The following is a 23,534-nucleotide window of genomic DNA, read 5'->3' as shown; positions in this document are numbered from 1 at the left end:
GTAATGTGTTTTTGCAACACTGATCATGTGCAGCATTCAGCACGAAGCAAAAGCAAGTCAGCAAAAATTTATCTGTGCTCTTTGGTTTATCTACGGTTAAGGGTGGGAGTTCCTCTTTGTTCATATTTAACATTTAATATTTATTAATTTGTTCTGCATATATTTTCCTTTATTTAGTTTTGTGACGGTGTTGATATTTTTTCGCCGGTAAGAATTTATTTGTAAAAATAATGTAGTATAGTATTATTTTCACAATTCAACATTTCTCTACAAATACGAGTCATAGCATGAACACTTTATTGACCGGCTTTAATACCGAGAACAGAAATATTCATTACGTCGAAAAAAAAATTTGCATAACTTTCGGATAGAATAAATTGGAACTAGGTTAGTGAGAAAAACCGTACTCACCAATTTTGGGTCCCAGATTACGAAAATGTTAACGAGAAGTCTCTAAATCATTACCAAATCAAATTATATAAGGATAAATTGATTTTTTCATTTATTTATAATCATTCAGATTATGAAACATGTAAACATAATTCCCTAGGAGGGGTATAAAAGGCTGAGATAATCAGTATTTACAATACTGAAGAAGAAGACTACTACCCTACTATCTAAATTCATCTTATTTATGAAATTTTTCATAGCAAAGGGCAGATGTAGGACTTCAATTTAAAAAAAAAAAAGACAATTGGTATTGAACAGGTTTTCTGTGAATAAAATATAATTCACTTTGATTCATTGTATTTATACAAAGATTAACTCTTTGATTTGTACTTTGTTGAACTCTAATTGAAGGTTCTTCTAAATATTCATCTTTATAGTAAGGGGTACTCTACTTATTCCATATATATTTCAGTTTCAATGCCCAAAATGGAGCCAATCATTGTTACTTCTCCAGAAGCAATGAACCGAAAGAAACCAGTAAAACTTCATGGCCCACCTTCACCTAAATTATCTTTGGGGGAAGAAGCAAAACTGGTCAGTTTAAATCTATAATTTCAGGAATTTAAATCTTTATAACAGTTACTTGAAGGTATTTCAGGAAATCTCCCCGATACCCACAAAAACTCCCGTGTCTGTTTTACAAGAATTGCTGTGCAGACGTGGGAAAACCCCCAAATATGAACTTGTTCAAATCGAGGGAGCTATTCATGAGCCTATATTTCGTTATCGAGTGTTCATCAATTCAGATTACATGGCAACAGGAACAGGGAGATCTAAGAAAGATGCCAAACATGCAGCAGCCCAAAAACTCCTTGAGTTATTGGTTGGAAAAATTACACTAGAGCAAGCAAATGCCACTAATGATTCTCCAGGCAAAACAGACACGTAAGTTGTCGTTAATCAGGATTGCTGAGGTTCAAGAAAAAAAATTTCAGAACAACTCAAGTGGTATCACCCTATGACGATAAAGTTATGGGTAATCCAATTGGTTGGCTTCAAGAAATGTGTATGTCTAAAAGATGGCCTCCACCATATTACAAGATGGAACATGAAGAGGGTTTGCCTCATGAGAGGCAGTTCACTATTGCATGTCAGGTTCTTAAATTAAAAGAAATTGGAACTGGAAAGTCTAAGAAATTGGCCAAGAGAATGGCAGCTCATAAGATGTGGCAGGCCTTGCAAGACTTGCCACAGGAGGGAAGTAATTCTACTTTGGAGGAAGATAATGTAAGTAAAAAATACAGTTGATATTTATTTGAAACACTGGTGTATTATTTCCAAAGACCCTTCTGGAAACAATTAGGCAGTTTCTGAATTTAATTTTTTATTTTAATCCTTGATTTAACCCTCAAAATAGTCAGTAGAAGCCAAAAAGTCAATTTTCTCTTTGAACAGAAAGGAGTCTGGACATTGAGAAGACTGATTTCTTTTTATAGAATGTACTCAGATAGATTAACTGAAAATTTCAAACAGGGTTATTTTTCTTGTTGCTTGCCTCAAATTGTTATTGGAAATAATTAACCAAAATGAATATTTTGAAATTTTTTACTATCTTTCATATGCTGCATCACTACATCAGAGATGTCCATATTAAAATTTTCTAAGATTCTATTTGCTTTGGAATCCCTTGTGAGAACTAGCTATTTTCATTGAAATACAATGTCATTTTCACAATACAGTACAAGTGTAACTAAAAGGAAAAAATTTTTTACTTTGTATAATAATTTTATGAAACTAGTATAGATCCCTTGCCGATAAAATTGCATATCATCTTTTTGATCTTAACAAAATGTTTAATTGGATTCTTCCCATTTCACATTTCATTTGAATTGTTTAATTATAGTCAACCTCAAACCCAGGCACGTTGCAGGAACATTTTGCTGCTCTGAAAGATAGTAAAATTAAACAGCTTACGCCCCAGCATTCACATAAAATATCTTCATTTCACAAGAATTTGAAGCAGCGTCCAGGAGCCAAGCTATTGGAATTAGCAGTAAGTTAATCATGGTATCAATAATTTTTTATTTCTTACCAACTCCTCTCCTTCAATAAAGGGTTTTCCAATAGGAACGAGGCGATGTGTTCCAACTGTGACAATTTTGTTGTTATGTCGCGTTTGTGCAAACGTTTCGCGCATTTCATCAGTTTACAGATACTGTGCGTTTCTTGGAGAATAAAACTATCGAGATTCTAACTTTAAACTACTATTGAATATGTTAACGTAGAATATATCGCGAAAATCCCATCTCCATTGGATTCCATCATTTGAGCGTGTGTATTAATTTATGGAGATAATAAATTAGTCATACTTTGTGATCATAATTTCTCCAATTCATAATTAGTTCACTTTATTGTGTTGGTATCTTTTCAAATTTCTAAATAATTCTTACACAAAAATGCTCTTTGCAGGCTTATCCACTCTCTGATAAAGGATTAGACTGCATTAGTTTCCTATCTGAGATAGCTAATGAGCAAGAATTTGAGGTCACCTATGTGGACATCGAGGAAAAGACCCACTCTGGCAAGTATCAATGCCTTTTACAACTTTCCACCCTTCCTGTCGCAGTCTGTTATGGTTGCGGAAGCACCGTAAAGGACGCTCAATGCAAGGCAGCGAAAAACGCCCTAGAGTATCTCAAAATAATAATACTTCAATGAACGAATAAGGAGACTGTTCCTCTCCCCGTGTAAAGGTCATCTCTTCCACATATATGTTCAAAACAAAAATAGAAAAGACGCCGTTCAGTTTTTCGAAACGACTTTTTGCTGCGGCGTCGTATTAATGGATGCATGATAAGCTTACAGGTCGGGCGTTCCGTCAAATCATTCCTATTTTCAAATTCTCCCATTATATCATTTTTAGTTATGTTCCTTTCTTCGTTTTAAGATATGCTTTCTCGTCGTGGTTTTTTTTTTGGGTGGAGTCTATTTTAATAATTTTTTTTATATATCTACATACATATATATAGTTGACATTCAATGCTTTGGTACAGGAGGTACTCAAGATATTGTTTCGGTACAGAGAGGTCCTTACTATTTCAGTGAAAATTATTTATTTTTTAATCATATTGCAAAAAACATTAATACATGTTATCGAGGAAAAAACCTGTAATCTTTTGAGGAAAATTCTGTTTCGGGTTTTTTTTTTTTTAATTTGCATGTTTATAGAAACTTCAAATTACTGAATCTGTAAGCTTTCTTTATTCGGATTGTTTTATTTTTATTCAATGGGAACATTTGGAAATGGGGATGATTTGGCAAGCAGCGCCGTATCTCATGCAACAAAGTTTGCAACATATTTACAAGCTATACTTTGCATAGAATTAGTGGTTTTTTTCGTGGAATTTAATTTGATGCAATAGATTTACGAGTAGACACTGGTATAATCTTGACGTATTTAATTATACAAGTGTTTATCGATGAGTAGATAGCTTAGCATTAATTTTGGCACAGTCTCAAGACATAATTTCGTTTAACCCCTATGTGCGTGCCATTGACATAAATGAGTACTTATGTAAAGGGAGCATTTATTTAATGCAAAGTATAGAGGTTGTACCCAATTAACTTATTTTAGAATTAACATATATGTCAATAGAAATATTTTTGGACTAATAATGGTACCAACAAACATTTACCTTTTCCATTCTTCATTCAGCATGTTGTGTGATGAGATTCTTAAATTTTGTTATTGATGTGTATGCTAATTAAAAATATTCCAAAGATTACCTACCTTTTTAATTTTTTCAAAACCCGAGGTTCTCTCTTTTTCGTGTTTTAGCTTTAGTAAATTAGCGTATCTACCAATAAAAAAAAAGCCTACTGGCTAACTATTCAGATTGGAAAATTTTGTTCCATTTCTGTTTACTCGTATTGTACATACAATTATTTTCTCTCAATCCCAGTGGTGTATGATTAAACTATTGATGATGGTCTTCAACAAGGTGGATTTCTTGTACAAACAGAATTGGGGCATCTTTCGGGAAGGGCTTTATCATCGCACAAGTTGCAAATCGGTGGATCGTAGACTCCCAGAAACTTCTCGCCCCTCTGAATATCGTTTATTAGGATCGGAATCATATTGTCAAAAAGACAATTCTCATAATCGTTCAGCTTGGGAATTCCCAAATTTCGCATTACCCCAGCTGTGAATGTAATGTACGGTTATAAAACGTTTCAGTTAAGTATTGGGTTTTAATTACCTGGTCCAAGGAGAAGAGGATTAGACAAATATTTCAATTGGGGATGTACCTTAGATCTGACGTAGGAACATTCAACGATTCCTTGATACCCCCTTAAACCTTTCACCAACGAAATAATAAATCTGGCGAATGCGAAGGCACCGGCGAGCGAATCTGCACAGTTTGTTTTCAACTTGGCCACATTTATCATTCCGTACCTCACAGTTCTCGTTATTTTTTCAACGATTTCCTGAAAAAAACCTCGAAGTATACCGACTATAACGTATTGGAATGAAAGATATTCATTCCGCCCAAAAGTACTCTCTGGATTTTGAGAAAACTATCTCTGGGGGAAGAGAACCTGTTACGCATATTAGGTACTTAATTAATAATAATATTTCTTTTTTGAACGAAACTTACGGGTGTAAATTCCGAACATGGTTTTGTTTTGGATAAGACAGGAATCATCGTGGTCTCAGTGTGACCTCCTACCACAGGTACAATAACGCATTCAGCGTCGAGTCCTAGAGCAGCTGCGGCCAATGTATTTGCTCTCACAGAATTTACGGTTGTCACGCCAAAGATATTGTTGGGACTATAAGCCCCTTTCCTTTTCATTACCTCACTGACCAGAGGAACCATGGAATTCACAGGATTTGTACCAACAGCTATCAGGGCCTTCGAACGATAAATAAACTTGATACTAAATCTATACAATGTGATTCATGTTGTTTTTTCAATTTTTTATTTCAGGAATTTTTCGAAAAATTATTGTAGATTCTTACTTGAATAACCTACCTTGGGAGCACAATGTCCTATGAATTCTGTAATGGTTTGTACCAACGGGGCATTTTGTTCAAATTGAGCAGAATAATTTTGAATGCTTCCTTTAGTAACAGACATCAACATAACGATTATTCTTGAATTCTACAAAATCTTTTATCAAAATACTCAGTTATTCCCAAATTACGATTGAATTGGGCAGAGTATTGGTCCAAAGGAACTTGCAATTACTTACTAGCGTCAACTAGTGAGTAATTTGCCGTTCACAAATTTTTAAGGTTCCGCGAAAACATCGCACTGGTGAATTCTATTCAGTTTCTTTGGACCAACGTGACTGCCAATTCAATAAACCATGAAAATAATACATGTAAAGCTTTTCCAAGGTGGCATTTCCCACAATATCCGGTAACTGTGCATCTGCTATCAATGTGATTCAGCTCGTGGACAAAGCCCTTACATGCCCTTACATCATAAATACAGAGCTCATCTATGAGTGGAGATTGTTTCAGTAACATAGCCAGTGGTTGGCCGGTACTACCTAATTGAAAAAATATCAATCACCATGTATGCAAATATACTTTTTTCCATATTTGATGTAATGTCAAACCTGTGTATTAAGGCGTTGAATAGCCTATGTATTTTTTTTAATCGGTTCAAGAGAATAAATATTTACCCATTCCTCCTATAAGTGTGACTTTGATATGCTCATTTGAAACACATCCATGGTATCTTTGTAAATTGAAGCTTACAAAGCGCTTGAAAAGAATACTAGAATTTCGAAACATCTTGAGGCACAAGCAATATCAAATATGTCAAAGTTTTGAAAATTGAATTCACAGATTACAAAAACAACTTATTTCTGTAATTTATGATTAACTTGTCAAATTAACATAGTTGTCGAGTGTAGATCTTTCTTGATTTTCATTGTTTCACCATATTTTTTTCCCAAATTACATCTCAACAAAGTGAAGTGAAAGAATTTTAACCAATTTTTTAAATTCCTTGAAATTATCGACATAAGTAAAACACTATTATTTACAACTGTTTATTGAATATAAGTTGTATAGATACAAATCATCTGAATAGAAAAAACAGCTCTAATAATCGTCACCTCTAGAAACCACCTCTTTGCATGTTGGACGAAGTATGATGGTGTGTTCAAACTGAGCAGTATAGCAACCTTTGATGTCACATAATGGGGGATAAGCGTCCACTACTCCTTTGTCACAGAGATCTTTCAGCGCCATCTGGTATTTCGTAGCGCCTGCTCTGTCCAGCCACCTTTTGCAGAATGCCAGTGTTCCAAAATTCTTATTGATTGTGTTCAACAAGGATTTGGAACTTTGGAGTCTAAAAAAAATTGTATGTGTTAGCTGAATAATATATTTGAAAAAGAAAGACAAATTCAATCCGTGGTACCTTAGGGGGACGTAAGGAGCGTCGAAATTTTTCATATAATGGGAACATTCCATGTCATCATGGACAACACCTCTCCCAGTTGAACCGAAAGTTTCAATGGCATAATATTCATTTTCTTCCATAACTGTAGCCTCTCCACCTTTCACAATAGGAACAGTCTTTCCTGCGTGTATTCCTGAAGAAATCATGTTAAATTCTATTCCAAAATATTCAAGTACCAACTTACTATAAGGGGTTATAGAGTGACCATTGAGGTTACGAATAGATTTTACTTGGTAAGTTTTACCGTCCAGTTCCACCTCGTAGGATTCCATAACCTCCTGAATTGCTGCTCCTATTTCACAAAGCTGGACATCAATACCTGGAAGAATAAATATTAACAAAATAATGCACTTTTAATTTCAAGTACACTCACCTGCAGCATTAATTCCTGTGTTAGTAGCATCTTTCACTGCTTCTACCAACTTGTCATATTTTGGATTGAAAGTTTGTGTGAAAGCACAATCAATAATTCGTCCATTTATATGTGTGCCAAAATCTATTTTTACAACATCATCATATTCTAAAACTGTTGGATCCCCTGCATTTGGTGTATAATGAGCAGCACAATGATTTCTTGAACAACCTGTAGGGAATGCCAACCCTGCTTTCAAACCATTTTCAGCTATGAGCTTTCTAGCTGTGTTTTCCAGTTCATCACAAATTTCTATCATAGTCATCCCAGGTTTAATCCATTTTTGAATATGTTGACGAGTCTACAAATTACAATGAATATATCATGAAAATATAAGTTTATCTATTATTATACCTGTCTGTGAGCTTCAGCTGCTAATCGGATTTCATTATAATCATCATAATGCATTCTATCTAATGCTTTTTTCTCTTCAGTTGTGAATCGATCTTTGGCCATGCGATCATCATTTTTTACAGGATACTCCATAATTTGTCCTAATGGGAAAACTTGATCGGGGAAAAGATCAACAATTGGAATTGAGGGAGGATCAGTTTGAGATGGTTTTCCATTTCCTTTTTTTCGATTTCTCTTCTTTTTTTTTTTCTCTGCATTCTCTTCGTTTTCGGGCGGCAACTCCCTATTTTGGCTGGACTCCATATTACCATCATCTTCTACCGGTTGAGGGTCTACTTGATCATTTCCTGTAAAGAAAAATGTGCTCTCATACTGAATACTGAAAGCAACAGGTTAAACTGTGAGAAAAAAATTACAAACCTGCCTTCTTTTTTTTTTTCCTTTTCTTTTTTTTCTCCGGATCTTTAGATTGTATCTCATCTGCAACATCCCCTACATCTTCATTTTCACCATTTTTTTCGATTTCAATTTCCGTCTTTAATGCTGCCATTTTAACGTTAACGAAAACGAACACAGAAAACCACAGTAACCACAGATACAGAAAACCACAGTAACCACAGATACAGATAACAAGCAGAGGAATTTTGACAGCTTTGACAGAACTACAGAACACAAGTGATAACACCATAGAGATAGTTGGTCTATGGGGAAGAGATCTGGCAGGTCGCCGTCAATAATAATCAACACATTAGAATTTGTAATCCTCAGAATATCAATTAATTAATTAATTAATTTAATAATTATTCTTAATGAATCTTTGGGATCTCTACGCTCTATGCTTTTTTATGTCAACAAAACGCCCAAACCACAGACTGATGATGATGATGACTGATGACTGACGATTTTTGTTTTTCAAGTTACCAAAGTAACTGAAACTGCATATTTTCAATTATTATAAATGATTTAATTATTATCATTCAACGATTTCCACAGGAAAAAATTAACTTCTCATGAAATATCTCTTCTGCTATCATTTTTTTCATACTTTTATCAAAAAATTATGTTGGTCACTCTGTAATTCCTTCCAAGCCTGTTTAGAGAATGAAGCGCCATTTTACTAACCTTTTCAGAGGAGGAATGTTATATTTTCAAACAGAATATGTTGATAATGCTATATAGATGTGTCACAAACGATATCTGTAATTATTATAAGAAAAAGTTCGAAGTGAGTAAACTTCATTTTGGATCTTTCTCAAATGAAATACTAATGTCATTTTGGGGCCAAATTGTTCCAACCTAGTTACAAGTCGACTCAAGGAAGACCTGAAGAGCATAACTTTCTTATGTATTGTCTCCTATGATTAAAACAGTTGATTTGTAAATTCAATTGCAAAGAGTGTGTAGCCTTTTACATTCTGAACTTTTATTTTTTTCAGATAAATTGAAATCGGTATGGAAGATGGTTTACAGAGGGAAATCAAGACTTCACCCATTCTAGATCATATTAATAATGGAGTAACTTCTTCAGATATGGCAAACTTCCCTGAAGGGATAGTTGCTAGCACTGACAAAGAGGCAAATCAATTTGATAATGCAGGTCCAAAATTTAATGGAAGTGTGCATTCATCTGATGAAGCTGATAATGATTCTGATGCAGATGCCTTAGTTATAGATGAAAGTGTACCTAAACGTAGAGTTAAAAAACGTAAATTGAGTAACAGATCAAGGAATAGTGGTGATAATTGTGAGGAAAGTGATGTGGTTCTACATTCTAACCCATATTTCAATGAATCCTTGTTTGAATTATCCCAACTACATCACCCACATGCTGAAAATGAGGCTGCTAATAGATCTGATAAATCTAAGACACATGGACGAGTGAATAAATCAAAACGAATCAAATTGAAAAACAGTCCCAAGCTGCAAGAATATGCTCAATACTTGGGTTTGCAACCTGCTGTGCAATTCAAATGTTCAAAGTGCAGACAATCTGGTTTTGATACATTATTAAGCTTAAATGACCACCTTGTAAACTGTACAGCTGATCCAAGTGCTGTTACAGAAGTTGAAGATAATTCTATTTCTAGTTTCAAATTGACAAGAAAAGTGTTTTTATGTTCAGCATGCGGCACATATTACGAAAATTGGAATTTGTATATGCATATGTTGGAGTATCATAGGAGATTCATTTGTTTGTATTGTCTTGGAATGTTCTCAGTTCTGGATGATCTGTGTCAACATATACAATCAAGGCATAATTGGGAACCCCACCATTTAGAAACCCCAGCTGATTTCTTCAAGGATTATAAAGAACCTTGTTTTATAATTTGCTGCGAGTGTAAAAAATTATTCAATGAACAGGACAACTTTTTTTATCATGAGTGCTTACCGTGCGATAACTCTCGTTCTAAGAACGCGTTGACTAAAAGTGCAAAAAATAAGTGTAATACAAAACAACAAATTAGACCTGAAAATCATGTTACCGGCGATTCGCTTGCAGATAATTTGGGTGAATTGAAATCTATAGCATTCGAGAATTACAGTGATGAACCAGTGAATACTCCGAATGACGAGATGGTTAGGAGTGAAGTGAATGGTGCAGAAACTTCGGAGGTTCTTCCTGAAGTTCTAGACTTCAACCAGAGAACAACAGGAACAGAATTAATTAGACCTGAAATAGCGAATCAAAATAATGAAGATGATCATTCTTCTGCAAATAATGAGCAACCTGGAAAACAAGAGAGTGACTTGGAAGAATCCTTCTCCATAGAAACCAATGGAAAACTAGCATCTTCTAATTTGACAGCTGACAATAGTAATGATGAAATGAAAATTGATGAAAGTTCCGATAAAGATAATGTGAATTCTTCAATCTACTCGGAAAAACAGATTTATGATCAATCTTCTAGAGACAGTGATTTGAAATCGAATGAAGAGCAGAACTCGGACATGGATGAGACAAGCAATTTGAAAACTGATATTTCGAACACAGAACAAATAGGTGATTCGTTAGAAACTAGAAAAGTACCTAAACTATCTTTGAAACTGTCAAAATTAGACACTTACTCAAAAGTCGAACCTGAAGAAAGTGATGATAGCGAAAGGCTGGGTTTGGAAGTCGATCAGATTGAAAGTGAAAACGAATATTTAAATGTCAGCGAGGATAAAATTGAAAATACAACCAATGAGAGTGATATCCAAGTAGCGGGAGCTGATGTGAGTATTGTCGAATTAGAACTTGAACAACCATTGGATAAGTTTGACATAAAAGTCCTACTGCAAAAATGCCTACTTGCCACCGTGCCGACGTGCGTCTATTGTAATCATGCCAGAAAAATAGCAGTCAATGGTAAGCAATTGGGTCTTCATGCAATAGCGGAACATAGATATTCTGCTATTGTGAAAAGCATTACCGAAGAGGAATTGATTCCGGAGAGTTTTGTTAACAGGATCAAGGAATCGCTGGAAGATCTGAGTAAAGACTATTTCAATTTGGAAAGTAATCTTACTGAAGAAGCTGTGACATTTTCACATGTCTTTGAATGTTTTCAGTGTAGATACTCAACAAACGTGCACAAGGAACTATACTTACATAACAGGAAAATGCACACGAAGAACTTATTGTTGTGTATAATGTGCAAATCAAATTTTTACAGCTACAGCGAGCTAATATGTCATCTGTGTCCAGGAGATTACGTCTTAGATCACGATATCCAGTATCGATGTTGTATGTGCGTTAGCGACGATCTACCATCGGCTTTTCGGCTTATGGTGCACCTGAGAAAACGACATCACGTGTGTGATGTATGTTTGGAAATGTGCCACAATCAATATAAGCTGTCGAATCACGTCTGGAAGCATAAACTTCATCACTTTTGTTATCGCTGCGGGATCGCGTATCGGAACAAACAGGACATAACCAGACATCTGTTCTGGAAACACGGTACAGAGAGCGTGCTTTGCAAGAAATGCCTGCAGAAGAAATGGCCCCATGTCTTTCATTTTTGCATACCGCCGGCGGTGTTCACCTGTGAAGAATGCGGCCTGAATCTGACCAAAGCCGTTTATCTGAAGGTCCACAAGAGGATACACGTGAACGAGAAACCTCATGCGTGCACGTTCGAAAGATGCGAAGAGACTTTTATATCGAAAAAATTGATGCAGAAACACGAACGGCAGCACTTGGAACCGTCGATGGACGAGAAAAGCGAAGAGAAGGAAGCGGAAGTCGAAGAGGATCAACTCGCTAACGGCGAAAAGGACACCGTCGATGTGGTATCGGAAGAAAAGCCGACGGAGAAACCCAAGCCGAAAGTCGACGTGTACGATCTACCGGAATTGAATTTATCGGAGAGCAGCGACAGCGAGCCCGAAAGCGAGCCGCAACCTAAACAAGAGGAGATTAAGAAGACGGAGGAAGAGAAGATTATAGAAACGTTAGAGGAAAGAACCCTAGAGGTTGAACAGGAATTGGCCAATAGCATCACAGTCTCCCTGGAGGAGCAGACGAAACAGCCGGAACAGAACGCGGAATCTGCCATACCGATCTTAGAAAGCATCTGGGACGATTTCAAGATCTACCAGGCGAAAAGGGAAAAAATCGATAATTTATTTGGCGAATCGGAGAAACCCGATTCCGATAAAACCGATCCTAAGCCAGAACTCCAAGTCGAAACAGAGTTAACTCTGGAGATGGCGCTACAAGATCACGACTATTTTTACAATCCCGAAACCAGTCAAGATTCCAACGTCATCATCGAGATGGAACCGGACCTGTCGCAGCGCGTTGATCACGACTACTGTACGCCTAAAGAAACCACCGAAACTACGGAAAAAGAGAACAAAGAACAAGTCCCGACCGCCAATTCTAAGAAGGCAGAAAATTCGGACGATTCGAGCAGTGATACCGATTCGTCGAGCTGTTCCTGTGGCTCGAACTGTTCCTGTTCGACCGATTCCAGTTCGAGTTCGAGCTCCGATAGTTCCGATTCCGACAGTTCCACTGAAGAGGGAAGGAAGAGACAGCAGACCCGACGTGAGAATAAAAATAATGCGAGCGTCAAGAGCGAGCAGAAGGAACCAGAACCGGTCAAAACCGAAACCGTCGAGAATAAGACATTTTCGGATATTCCAATCTTGGAGACCGATCTGGACACCACCGAAAGCGAAACAGACGAGGAGTTTTACGATAAACAACCGCAAAAATTCGCCAGAAAGTTACTGGAGGAGAAGAGGAATCAGATATTGGCCGAGGTCGGTTCACTACCCAATGGTAATTTTTACGAGAATAGCAGAAACTCGACGCCAAGTCTACCTGAAGAGGTGAAACATAAGAAGAAGTTGAAGACCAAGAAACGAAAGAAGAAGAAGAGCGAGAGAAAGGACCCTAGTTTTACGGAATACCCCGCACAAAGTAATCTGGAATCGACATATCCCCCCTATCAGAATCCCACTGTGGCACCTTTAACGATATCCCTAAGTAAAATGTCGCCACTCCCAGTGCAGCAAATCAACAATGCGCCATCTACAACGATGACGCCAGAAATTTCGAATATGCGACAAGATACCGATTCGAATCTACGAGCCTCGAAGAGAAGAAGGGTACCAAATAAATTCTACGGTTACTCGAGTGACGAGGATGCCGATAAATCGACCCCGACTTCCTCCAAGTGGAGGAAAACGGAAGCCCAGCTTCCAGTGCACCGGCAATCTCCGTTAACCGTGCCTCCGATCACGATAAAGACGAACGTCGCATCGTCTAGTTCGAAACAGACCGTGGAACCCATCACCATTAGACAGACCGCAAGATCGGGCGAATTGCGCGTACACCAGAAACAGCAGCCAATTGTCCCGACACCGCCCAGAGTGCCGCCCCTGCAGATCAACACCTCCCTACTGCCCAGAACGGTATCGGAAGATATGGATTCCGACTCCAACGAATCCGCCACCGCAGAGGAAGTAGAACCGGAACCGGAACAACCCAAGGTGCCCGTCTATTGCTACTGCAAGTGCCCCTACGACGAGGTATCAGAGATGATCGGATGCGACTCTCACGATTGCGAGATCGAGTGGTTCCATTTCGAGTGTGTGGGAATCATGGTACCTCCCAAAGGCCAGTGGTTCTGCCCGGAGTGCAGAAAAAAGAAACAGAGACGGGAGTTGATGAATTTTTAATTGACTATTCGCTTATACCAAAATTTATGTCATATTTATTAGCTCCGCTGAGTTGATAAACTGTAAGTATTTGTAACCTATACAAAAAGTCTTCGAAAATTTAGATTGAATTAAGTCCGTGAGAAGCTTTACAACAAATTTCTTTGTAATTAAACTAACATTAAGTTTTCCGGAACACGGCAAAAAAAATAAATACATATTAGTAAAAATTTCGGATCATATCGTTCCAGAAGCAGCTCTATTAATGAGATTACATACCTAGCTGAATAAAATTCATCTTCATAATTTCCGAGATATTTTAAAAATTCAACTTAATCCTAATCGTTACAGAAACCTAATAAATATCGATATGAAACACAAATTATTCAGAGTTAAATAAAAATATCCTATTCCTTTTGTGAAAGGACACCATCAGTGTTATGATGCTTTTTGAAAGCAATACTTTTGAGTGTGTTGAATGAATTTCATCATTTTTCAATTGAAAAACTGATGGCTGTATGAATTAAATGATCTTAATCCCTCAAACGTCTTTTTTCATAGAGATAAAGATCGTTTAAGAGCTTAATTTTCGTTTGATGAAACTGTTCGTACGGCCATCAGCTGATTTTCAATTTGAAAAATTTCATATCAAAAGTTACTAAAAAACCTGCAAACAAATTATTATTCGAAATCAAATATTGTTGTATTGTATTCTTGAAGAAATGGTTTTTTGATTTCTTGGTAAAACGCTGGCTACAAACAAAAATTTTGTTAGTAGGCATTCATAACTTGATGTAATATATTATGTATTGCTTCATAATATACCTTTGTAATGTTCCAATAGAAATTGGGAATTTAATGTTATTCGCATATTGATACACATAAATCTTTACATATTTTTTATTTCACTTTGCAAATTTGTCGAGTGATTGGTCTTGCTGAAATGTATATAAGATGTAAATATCGAATATTGTAATTTTCAAATTTTTAGTTTATCTTATTTCCTTTTAAAAATAGGAATTTGTGGCCAAAAGTTGTTGAGGATTATTAGTTGTATATGTGTAAATAGTTTTCATCATTATTTTCCTTAGATATTTGTAGTTTTAGACCTCCGAGACATTATTAATTATTTCAGTTATTCGAATGTATGTCAAAATTATAAAATAATAAAGTTGAAGAATTATTGTAAAAAAAAAATATTTTAATGAGTATGTTATTCTAACATTCACAAACAATTGAGAGAGCTTACGAATAAAAAATCAAAGAGATTTGAGCTACAACATGAATACTGAATAAACTGAGAATATTAGGATAAAACTGGGTGGCGTTCTATATACATATAATCATAGCTTTATATACATATTAAACAGGAGTAAATGATTTTGAAATATTTCGAGAATTGTGCACAAAGATCTTGAGAAGCTGTTATATCACTTGAACATTGCTTCCATTCATGGCACAACGAATTTAGATAATAATAATTTAAAGGCGATTAATTTTATGTATCCAAGATGGTAGAAGCGGCAAGTTCAACGTTCCAGTTGCTCCTATGAAGAGCTTCTTCGCATTTTTCTTTCGACGTTAATCCCAACCTGGAAAATGTCAAAAATTATTCTCAATAGGGAGAAATCGGAAAGGTGAACTCACTTGACAAGTTGATCGATCTTGAGAGATTTTATTGCAATTCCCACATCCCAGCCATGATCTTGAAGGACCTTCAAACACTCGTCCATGGTAATGTTTGGCACGCTGCTCATCAATTGGCTCACTTTGGTATTCTTATATTCGGGCGTCATCAGCCTTTCAGCATCAGAACATAGCTGTAAAATTAACTCTATATCATTATTGGCCATATTCACAAAAGTCATCAGAAGAAACCAACGAATTCGGCTAACACTGATAAGCTCGAAATGGCGTAGACATGGGCGTAACATTCGATTGGGCGTTCACGATTGAAAATTACCAGTGACGTGTCGTTTTCGCATCTTTCAACATGTTAAAAAAATACGATAAGGTAGATCTACATACTCTGATCGACCAAAAATCGGTTAAATTTTTTTTGTAAACCAATGAAACGAAAAGCCACCTTAGAAGTGTAGTGAAAAAAAATCCTTCACTTACAAATCCTTTCTGTATTTTCCTCTGAATCTGTTGCATACTCTGGGGCTGCTCCATCCTTCCCATCGGCGAAGAAGGAGCGGGTCTATGCGGCCTTAAGATTTCCACAGGCACCTGACTATACACGTGATCCGGAATCTCGCTATAGATCCCATCGGGCACTTCGCTGTAAGATGTAAGTGAATACCCGCTGGAGGAACCACCGTATATCCCCACTTGGGTGCTGTAAGAATTCCTCGCCGAGTACATACTTGAGCACTCGGGACTGCTGTATTTGGCGACCGAGTTATTGGATTGCGATTGGTTCACGTACAAATTTTGAGACGAACTATCCAGGGTGTTGTAATGGGAAACGCTCAAGTTGGAATTGGACGACACTGGGTCGTACCTCCTGTTACTTTTGAATTCTCCGTATTCCGTCTGGATGACGTAATTTGTACTGGTGGAAGCCGGAACGTTGTATTCTTTTGAGCCGCTCTTCACGTTTTGACTCGACTCGTACCAGATTTTGTTTATGGCCGAGGCAGTTTCCGCTGGTAGAGTGCCATATAAGGCCTGGTTCTGGCTGTTGTCTTCTTTCTGAATTTTGTTCATGCGCAGACCTTGTCCTTGTAATATCTGATTGGTGTTTTTAGGCTCCTGTTTATGTTCTTCCACTTTGTTCTTACTCTTTAAGTATTTATCCAAATCGGACAAAAATTCAGAACTCATCCCGTTGTTTTTGTCCGATTCTACATTATTTAAATTATTGGATATAATATTCGTTAAATTCGAGGTTTTCACTGCATCCAATGGGTCCCTTTGGACCATATTGATATTTTTCAATAAAGTAACATTTTTTTCTTGATCGCTATCTATCACATAATTTTTACTACTTATATTCTTAGATTCACTGGAAATATTTGATGAGTATCTTGAACTATTCGATAGTGAGAATTCTGCAAATGTATCCGAGAGGCTTTTCATGGCATTATTCGTCGCAGCTGAGCTTTCAACTTCACTGGGTATACGAGAGGAAGATGTGGAGTATAGATGGTTTAATTTGGGACTGTTGAGGGAAAATGGCATCGAAGATGAATTAGTATGGAAAACTGGAATATTAGAAGTGTCAAAGGGATCTTTGCTTGATGCGTTTTGTGGATTGTCCTGGGAAGAAGTTAAAGTATTGTAATATATAGGGGGATTTTGATAAGGCGGTGGCTTGGCAACTGATTCTACTGGCCAATCTCCTTCAACATCTGGAAAAAAAAATAAAATCTCATCCAAATTAATAAGTTTAAAAAAAAAGAAAGTCAAGTAGAGCAGTCTAGAGTAGAGAAGTGAAATAAAGAAAATTCAGTTAGTTTCAAAATAATTAAACAAAGTCACCGGAAGACTTACCTAGTTGTGGAACATCAATGGGGGTATCAATAAGCGAAACATTGGCCATTCTACTCATCCCAGTTTTATTTTTGGGTTTGCCGGAAAGCATTTCATCCGGAGACAACTCTATCAAAACGGCCTCGCGATTAGTTTCTATCTTTGGTTCAGGCGGTCTCTGAGGCTTGGTTTTCTTCATAATATCGATTTTTTCATTCATCAACTTTTTATAGGAGAACTGTTTCTCGGGAGTTGACCTATGTGACGAAATACCTGAAAAATCGGAGAGTGTAAAAGGAAAACGATGAGAAATTTTCTTTTCTTACATCCTTTGATTGTTTTTCTTCTATCTGATAATTGCGGCATGGGTTTTCCGTTGATGCCGGTGCCTATAACGTCTGGAGGTTCCATGGGGTTTTTGAGATACATTTCATCGATATAAGATGGACTACCCCAAGATTCTCCAAAGGCCGACCCATGACCTGTGTGAATGAGAGAATTTTGAAGAGGTTTGCTTATATCCTCCGTTTGTATCGGCCTCATTGGATCAACAATGCATCTAGGAAACGTGCCTATTTGGAAAGTCCTCTGGTTTTGACCTAAAATTATATGAAGCATCTCAAGCCCATTTCCAACTGAAATTTATCTCCCGTCTACTCACCTTTCCACCAATACAGTTCAGCGTTGCCATCTATAATAGCTATTTCATCTCCTTCTAATATTTGTAAGTGCTCAGGTTCCTCAAGTTTACTCAATGCTTTCATCAGGGGAGACTTGTTTTTTCTCAGGAAATCTTTTAGTGCTGCAAAAGAAGGTCTATCTTCCGGATTTTTTGCCCAACATTGCAACAGTATTTTGTATATTTCAGGTGAGCAAGCTTCAGGATGATGCAACCTCTCTCCTTCCTTGTCGATTTTTCGAAGTATTTGAGAACCTGAACATTGAAAATTCCAATTTTGTAGGTTGTGAGATGCGATCGAAGTTATTTGACACCACTATACTTGAAAAAAAATTAACTGAAAAATAGAATGAATCAAAAATTACCTATCAAACCCATCCATGGGTCTTCTCCAAAAGAAAACATCTCCCATACTGTCACACCAAACATCCAAGTATCAGAAGCATGACTGAATTGTCTTGATCTCAAGGATTCCGGGGCACACCAAGGAAATGGTACTTTTTTATGCTCACTCATAACATAACAGTCCTCCTCTTGAGGCAAAGCTCTCATTAAGCCAAAATCTCCAATTTTAATCTATAATATGGAACGCTAAGTATAAAAATAATTATTTTTGAATAAAAATCACCTTATCTTCACTAGCTAGTAAAACATTCCTGCATGCCAGATCCCTATGTAAAAATCTTTTACTCTCAAGATAGGCCATCCCATCAGCTACTTGAGTTGCATATTCACAAAGAAGTGGCACTGGAACATGCTGGCATTGCTTCCTCAGGTAATCTAAAAGTGAACCTAGTGCTGCTAATTCAGTTACCATCATCATAGGTTGGGATAAAACCACCCCATACAACCTAAAAAATTATGATTAATTAATTACTTTATAATGATTATTATTGAATTCTAATAACCTGATGAGATTTTTGTGACTCAAAATGTGCATTGCCTGAACTTCTTTGATGAAATCCTCAAAAACCCCCGGCTGGGACAATGCATCAGCTTTCAATACTTTCACAGCAACAGGTACAATCTTTCCGACAGGACTACTCCATTCTCCTAGAAAAATAGTAATAAATCAATTATCTATTGACTATTCATCAGATGAGATTTACCTCTCCTAACAACTCCAAAAGAACCATCTCCTAATTTAATTGAAAGTGTTATTTTACTCTCCTCAATGAGACAAGAAGTAAAATCACTATCAGCAACATTTTCCCCTTGTTTTTTATTACTAGTACCCTTGTTATTAACAGGAATAAGCTTATTAATGAGATTTTTCTTCTTTTGACTAGCTCTTTTTTTCTTCACTGCATCTAACAGTCTTCTTGCTCCTAGAAGTTTTATTTGTATTTTAAAAAAAGTATAATCTTTATTGATATAGGAATTACCTGGCTTACTAAGCCCAATATTTTCCAAATCTTCAGTTGTAACATAATCAAAATGTTCTAATCTAGTTATCTGCAAATCATCTCTGATGGGAATAAGGAACTGAATTAATTGAGTATCAACTAATATTTCTTTGATGATCTGAATTCCTTCTTCTGACATTTTATTATGAACACATCAAATGTTGGTTCTTCAAACCTTGAAACTTGGCATATTAATTCAGCTCTTTTTGTTCACTTTGTCATTGAAATATTTCATAGGAAATTGCATGAAATTGGCCACGTCCAATTCGCCCGCTTTATTCAATACATCAAATAATTGTGTTTTAAAATGAATAAAATAATGAACACTTTCAAATGTTGAACATGGTAGAATTAGGAAATTATATCTTTTCGATAAATTTCACCTAAGAATGGTGCCATCTAAAAATCTATAAGACAGAATGAATATAAAATATCAAACTGACACCTCATTATACCTATTAAAAGAGATTTTTCATCAATATCCAGATCACAATTCACCTTTTGTTTGGTGTATTTACAAAATAATGAAATGCAACCATAAAAAAGTGTATTTGACGTAAGTCATGAAATGCAATCATAGAATATAGTTTATTTGACGTCTATGAAGAACATAGAAAAACACTACTCGTTGTCTATGGGCGTTAAGATTTTTGAATCATAAATTTTCAAAATGTAGTGAGGTTCTTTTATTATGGAGGAAAGTGAATCCCTTTTAGTTCCCCTACAGGTTCAAAAATTAGGAAAGTATTTTATACTGAAATGTGTCTTTTATTCACTTTTTTTTTATAGCGGATGCGTGAAAATGCTTCAGTTGAATATGAGTTGTGGAAGCTTACAGAAACACTTTTTCATGATTTAGAAATATGCAGAAATGAAAATATAAAGCTAAGAAAGCAATTGGACGATTTATCGAACAGGGATAAATCATTTTCACATCTTCATCTGGAAATAGAAGGTAAATGTCAAATTTCTGAATAATTCATGTTAGAGGCTACTTCAGAAATTGCTATTGTATTGTAGAAGAAAATTTGAGATATAAGAATGAAAATAAAACTCTGATATGCAAATTGAATAACCAAAAACTTCAATTTGATACGGAAATATCTGAGATCGAGAAAACATGCGAAATGAGAATAAAAAATTTAGAAGAAGAGTATAAAAAAATAAAACAAAAATTGAGTCAGAAAGGTAGGTTATCCTATTTATCAATATTTCAACACAATATACCTACGGTTGTTTTTTTCCCTTTCAAGAGAAAGAATTTTTTGAGGAATTACAATTGGCCCAAACAACAGCAGCATATGAATTCGAAAAAATTGAGAAAAAATTAAAATGGCAGCTTTCTGAAGCCAACAAGCAACTTTCTGAGAGTAATTTGATCAACAGTAAATTACGTGCACAGTTAGAAAATATGCATAATACACAGGTTTGTTGTCTTGTGGAAACTGTTGAATTCCTATACATAATATCCAAAAGGAAGTTAATCTTTGTACATATCATAAGAGTCCCTTTATTTTTTTAATCCACAGAATATGCGAGTGAGTACATCGAATGAGCACACTATGTCAAAAAATTTGGATATGGCATTTTTCAAGAACACAGAAATGTCAACGTTATCCGTCTCAAATTTTGATAAATCGAAAAAATCAGAAGGTTATGATATAATTGCCAATACTACTGGTTTACGGACGTACGAACCACTTCAAGTCGAATGTTTTCCAGTTGATGAGAAAAATTCTGAAAGACAAACACCAATTCTTTTCAAAGGAAAACCACGACCTTTCAAAAAAATGGGGGCTCAAAAATCAAACGCACCAAATACTTCAAGAGTTCCGCCTCTCATACCCTGTTCTGATGCTGCACCTACAAATACAAAGAAGAGGAAACTTCACGATCCCGATGATTTATCATACCTTATCGATTTAATACCCCAAGAAGATTATTGAGTTTGTATGTTAATTCTAAATATATCCATCTCTTTACTCGTCACTAATAACAATATTCACTATTGAAATGATTCAATACAACTGGCGTGGTGTTCGATTATTTCTTTCGAGTTGTATTACATAGATAAATTGAAATATTAAAAATAAGATTTGTTTGTCTATGTCTCACGGAGCATAAACCATGGCACAGATGAGACTCTATGCCATGGCATAAACAAACTAATCTCCAGAGACCACAGATTACAGAGTCAGACAGAGCCAGAGACCTTTCTCTATGCTAATCTCTAGGTCATAGATGGGTAGAGAGTTCTCTACCTTCCGCAGAAGCTTTAGCGGAAACATAGAAAATGATTGAGATTTTTAATGAAAATAAAATAAAATCGTGAAAAAATCATTTAAACATCAATTGTATATAAAGGATAGAACTAATATCACAATCACGATGGCTATTATACCAAAGCACATAAATTTCATCTGAAAAAAAAGCACCCACTTATTGAATATCAGTATTTTTTTAATATTTAGCTAACCTTGAAAGCTTTACGTTTTTTATCCTCAGCTTCTCTCAAAAGAATTGGCGTTTTGTAAATATATTCCACTGCTTTTTGTGTTTGATATTCCACCACATCGATTAATTCTTGCTGAAAACGTTGGGAAAAATTGATAATATGCTAATATAGGCTTGAGTACACAGAAAGTTCACCTGGTCTTCTACTAAAACCGACATTTGCACGAAAAGATCCCTGATTTCTATGATTAAACTTTCGATTTTCTGTAGTTGAACATTGAGTTCTTCTGCTTCGGTTAACAATCGTTTGGCTTCCGCTGTTTCGATAAGCACCTGAAATGGTAAAAACGATGGAAATTTGATGATTTCTCAATTATTTTTCAGTTATATACATTATCGTTGAAGAGTTGTTGTTGGCTCCCATTCAATAGTTCTGTAAATTCTTCATCAGCAACCTCAACACCTTTCACTCTCAGTTGAGTTTTATAATTATTTATTCTATAGGTCCGCAAATTTTCCATCTGGTCGTTATTTTTTTTTAAATACTCCCTAAACCTCGTCCTCAGCGTGTTGTATTGAATCATTTCTATTCGGCCGACGGTACATGTCTTATTGGTATTCTTCACGTGATCTTCGAATTGTTTCAATTTAGAGGTGATAATTCTCGTCAATTTGCCATTTTGTTGAAAAATTTCTGTTAGTTTATCACTCAACTCTACAAGAGAAATATTGGTTCGACCATAGATGTATGCGGTTATGACCATGAAGTTCGCCAATTGCCAGTAAATTATGGCTCATAAATCACAAGTGATTTATCATCATCATAAATCACAAGTGATTTATGAATGTCTTAATGTCTAAGGAAGCTCACCTTTTTCCATGTACGGTGATTCAAATATCTGTTTCATATAATGATCACACGTTTCAACATTTTCCCTTATGTTCTCAATTCCTTGACCAATTTCTTCCGACAGTTCGAAAATATTTCTTAGACGATTCTCTTCTATTACTATGGTGGAATCCTATTCATATAGGAATAAGCCATTACAATTGTAACCTATTTTCTATTTCCGATTACTCACCAAGCGTTCATAACTATTTTCCGATTCACGAGCCTTCTGAAAAATAGAAAAAACTGAAGAAACCCTTTGAAGTGGATCAAAACATACCCTTTTAAATTCTTCTAACCTATCCCTGACCATTTTTGAAAGTGTTGAGCTGATGAATGCGCCGTTTTTTATCTCCGAGGTGAACGTTTTATTTATATATTTTATCAGTTTACATTGGGTGTTTATCCTGTATGACTCAATAAGTAGTAATCTTAACACAGATCTACATTATTATAGGGTTTCAGCAATTCAATTATTAGGTATGGTTAAATATATTCCCATACTTGTGAAAAATTTTTTTCAAATTAAATGAATAATGTTATTATCGTAAATTTTTGAAATAAATTTGTTCCTATTCTTTCTGAAACAATTGATTAAAACTCGATTCATTATCAATCTAGATTCTTTTGCCAAATATATACTTCAGATGATATCCTAAGGGCATACATGTATTCGAAAACTCGAATATGATAAAAAAGAAAAGAGTTCCGTGAACCGTGCGACTCAAAAATGGATTCAAGTCTTGAGCTGAAAGTTTATCATTCTAGATTCATAGGAAATTTTTAAGTTTTTTATCGGTGTGTGCTTGCTGTAGCTCTATAACGACAACGATGTTAA

General features: G+C 35.7%; 7 protein-coding genes across 12 annotated transcripts; 3 read left to right on the top strand and 4 right to left on the bottom strand.

Moving 5' to 3' along the window:
- The first annotated feature begins 48 nt into the window (after positions 1-48).
- On the top strand, positions 49-4,175 carry LOC123314505 (interferon-inducible double-stranded RNA-dependent protein kinase activator A homolog). Of its 4 annotated transcripts, none has more exons than XM_044899826.1 (6): positions 49-207; positions 863-984; positions 1,040-1,335; positions 1,386-1,677; positions 2,402-2,443; positions 2,860-4,175. In XM_044899826.1, the coding sequence occupies exons 2-6, from the start codon at positions 868-870 to the stop codon at positions 3,106-3,108; spliced, it is 996 nt and encodes a 331-aa protein (XP_044755761.1). In that variant the 5' UTR covers positions 49-207; positions 863-867; the 3' UTR covers positions 3,109-4,175. The 4 variants fall into 4 exon arrangements, with proteins under 4 accessions (XP_044755761.1, XP_044755759.1, XP_044755758.1 ...); XM_044899824.1 differs by having other exon boundaries at positions 2,321-2,443; XM_044899823.1 differs by having other exon boundaries at positions 2,294-2,443.
- Positions 3,319-6,245, bottom strand: LOC123314504 (malate dehydrogenase, mitochondrial-like). The gene is made up of 6 exons (XM_044899822.1): positions 6,085-6,245; positions 5,777-5,949; positions 5,427-5,555; positions 5,049-5,306; positions 4,650-4,878; positions 3,319-4,592 (listed from the first exon to the last, which is right to left on the bottom strand). The coding sequence occupies exons 1-6, from the start codon at positions 6,194-6,196 to the stop codon at positions 4,384-4,386; spliced, it is 1,110 nt and encodes a 369-aa protein (XP_044755757.1). The 5' UTR covers positions 6,197-6,245; the 3' UTR covers positions 3,319-4,383.
- Positions 6,246-6,442: 197 nt separating this feature from the next.
- Positions 6,443-8,229, bottom strand: LOC123314503 (methionine aminopeptidase 2). Its single transcript, XM_044899821.1, has 6 exons — positions 8,059-8,229; positions 7,639-7,985; positions 7,246-7,585; positions 7,057-7,191; positions 6,831-7,005; positions 6,443-6,761 (listed from the first exon to the last, which is right to left on the bottom strand). The coding sequence occupies exons 1-6, from the start codon at positions 8,186-8,188 to the stop codon at positions 6,509-6,511; spliced, it is 1,380 nt and encodes a 459-aa protein (XP_044755756.1). The 5' UTR covers positions 8,189-8,229; the 3' UTR covers positions 6,443-6,508.
- A 303-nt stretch (positions 8,230-8,532) lies between these two features.
- Positions 8,533-14,987, top strand: LOC123314499. The gene is made up of 2 exons (XM_044899816.1): positions 8,533-8,863; positions 9,075-14,987. The coding sequence occupies exon 2, from the start codon at positions 9,091-9,093 to the stop codon at positions 13,810-13,812; it is 4,722 nt and encodes a 1,573-aa protein (XP_044755751.1). The 5' UTR covers positions 8,533-8,863; positions 9,075-9,090; the 3' UTR covers positions 13,813-14,987.
- On the bottom strand, positions 14,972-19,939 carry LOC123314500 (activated CDC42 kinase 1). 2 transcript variants are annotated; one of them, XM_044899818.1, is made up of 12 exons: positions 19,809-19,939; positions 19,333-19,760; positions 19,057-19,275; positions 18,856-19,000; positions 18,576-18,798; positions 18,313-18,523; positions 17,930-18,202; positions 17,595-17,867; positions 17,290-17,541; positions 15,913-17,147; positions 15,439-15,611; positions 14,972-15,383 (listed from the first exon to the last, which is right to left on the bottom strand). In XM_044899818.1, the coding sequence occupies exons 2-12, from the start codon at positions 19,490-19,492 to the stop codon at positions 15,290-15,292; spliced, it is 3,258 nt and encodes a 1,085-aa protein (XP_044755753.1). In that variant the 5' UTR covers positions 19,493-19,760; positions 19,809-19,939; the 3' UTR covers positions 14,972-15,289. The 2 variants fall into 2 exon arrangements, with proteins under 2 accessions (XP_044755753.1, XP_044755752.1); XM_044899817.1 differs by lacking the exons at positions 18,856-19,000; positions 19,057-19,275; positions 19,333-19,760; positions 19,809-19,939 and having other exon boundaries at positions 17,598-17,867; positions 18,576-18,794.
- A 46-nt stretch (positions 19,940-19,985) lies between these two features.
- On the top strand, positions 19,986-21,484 carry LOC123314506. The gene is made up of 5 exons (XM_044899828.1): positions 19,986-20,080; positions 20,143-20,308; positions 20,374-20,541; positions 20,607-20,779; positions 20,883-21,484. Exons 1-5 carry the CDS (start codon positions 20,045-20,047, stop codon positions 21,297-21,299), a joined length of 960 nt encoding a protein of 319 aa, XP_044755763.1. The 5' UTR covers positions 19,986-20,044; the 3' UTR covers positions 21,300-21,484.
- Positions 21,485-21,645: 161 nt separating this feature from the next.
- On the bottom strand, positions 21,646-23,426 carry LOC123314507 (syntaxin-like). Of its 2 annotated transcripts, none has more exons than XM_044899830.1 (7): positions 22,977-23,426; positions 22,890-22,922; positions 22,679-22,829; positions 22,200-22,522; positions 22,003-22,140; positions 21,830-21,940; positions 21,646-21,773 (listed from the first exon to the last, which is right to left on the bottom strand). In XM_044899830.1, exons 1-7 carry the CDS (start codon positions 23,007-23,009, stop codon positions 21,702-21,704), a joined length of 861 nt encoding a protein of 286 aa, XP_044755765.1. In that variant the 5' UTR covers positions 23,010-23,426; the 3' UTR covers positions 21,646-21,701. The 2 variants fall into 2 exon arrangements, with proteins under 2 accessions (XP_044755765.1, XP_044755764.1); XM_044899829.1 differs by having other exon boundaries at positions 22,890-22,925; positions 22,977-23,422.
- Positions 23,427-23,534: the final 108 nt, after the last annotated feature.

The sequence above is a fragment of the Coccinella septempunctata genome, chromosome 5 (assembly GCF_907165205.1).
Source record: "Coccinella septempunctata chromosome 5, icCocSept1.1, whole genome shotgun sequence".
Taxonomy (NCBI): domain Eukaryota; kingdom Metazoa; phylum Arthropoda; class Insecta; order Coleoptera; family Coccinellidae; genus Coccinella; species Coccinella septempunctata.
Note: the sequence above shows the minus strand (reverse complement) of the source record. Positions and strands in the feature narration are given on the sequence as shown.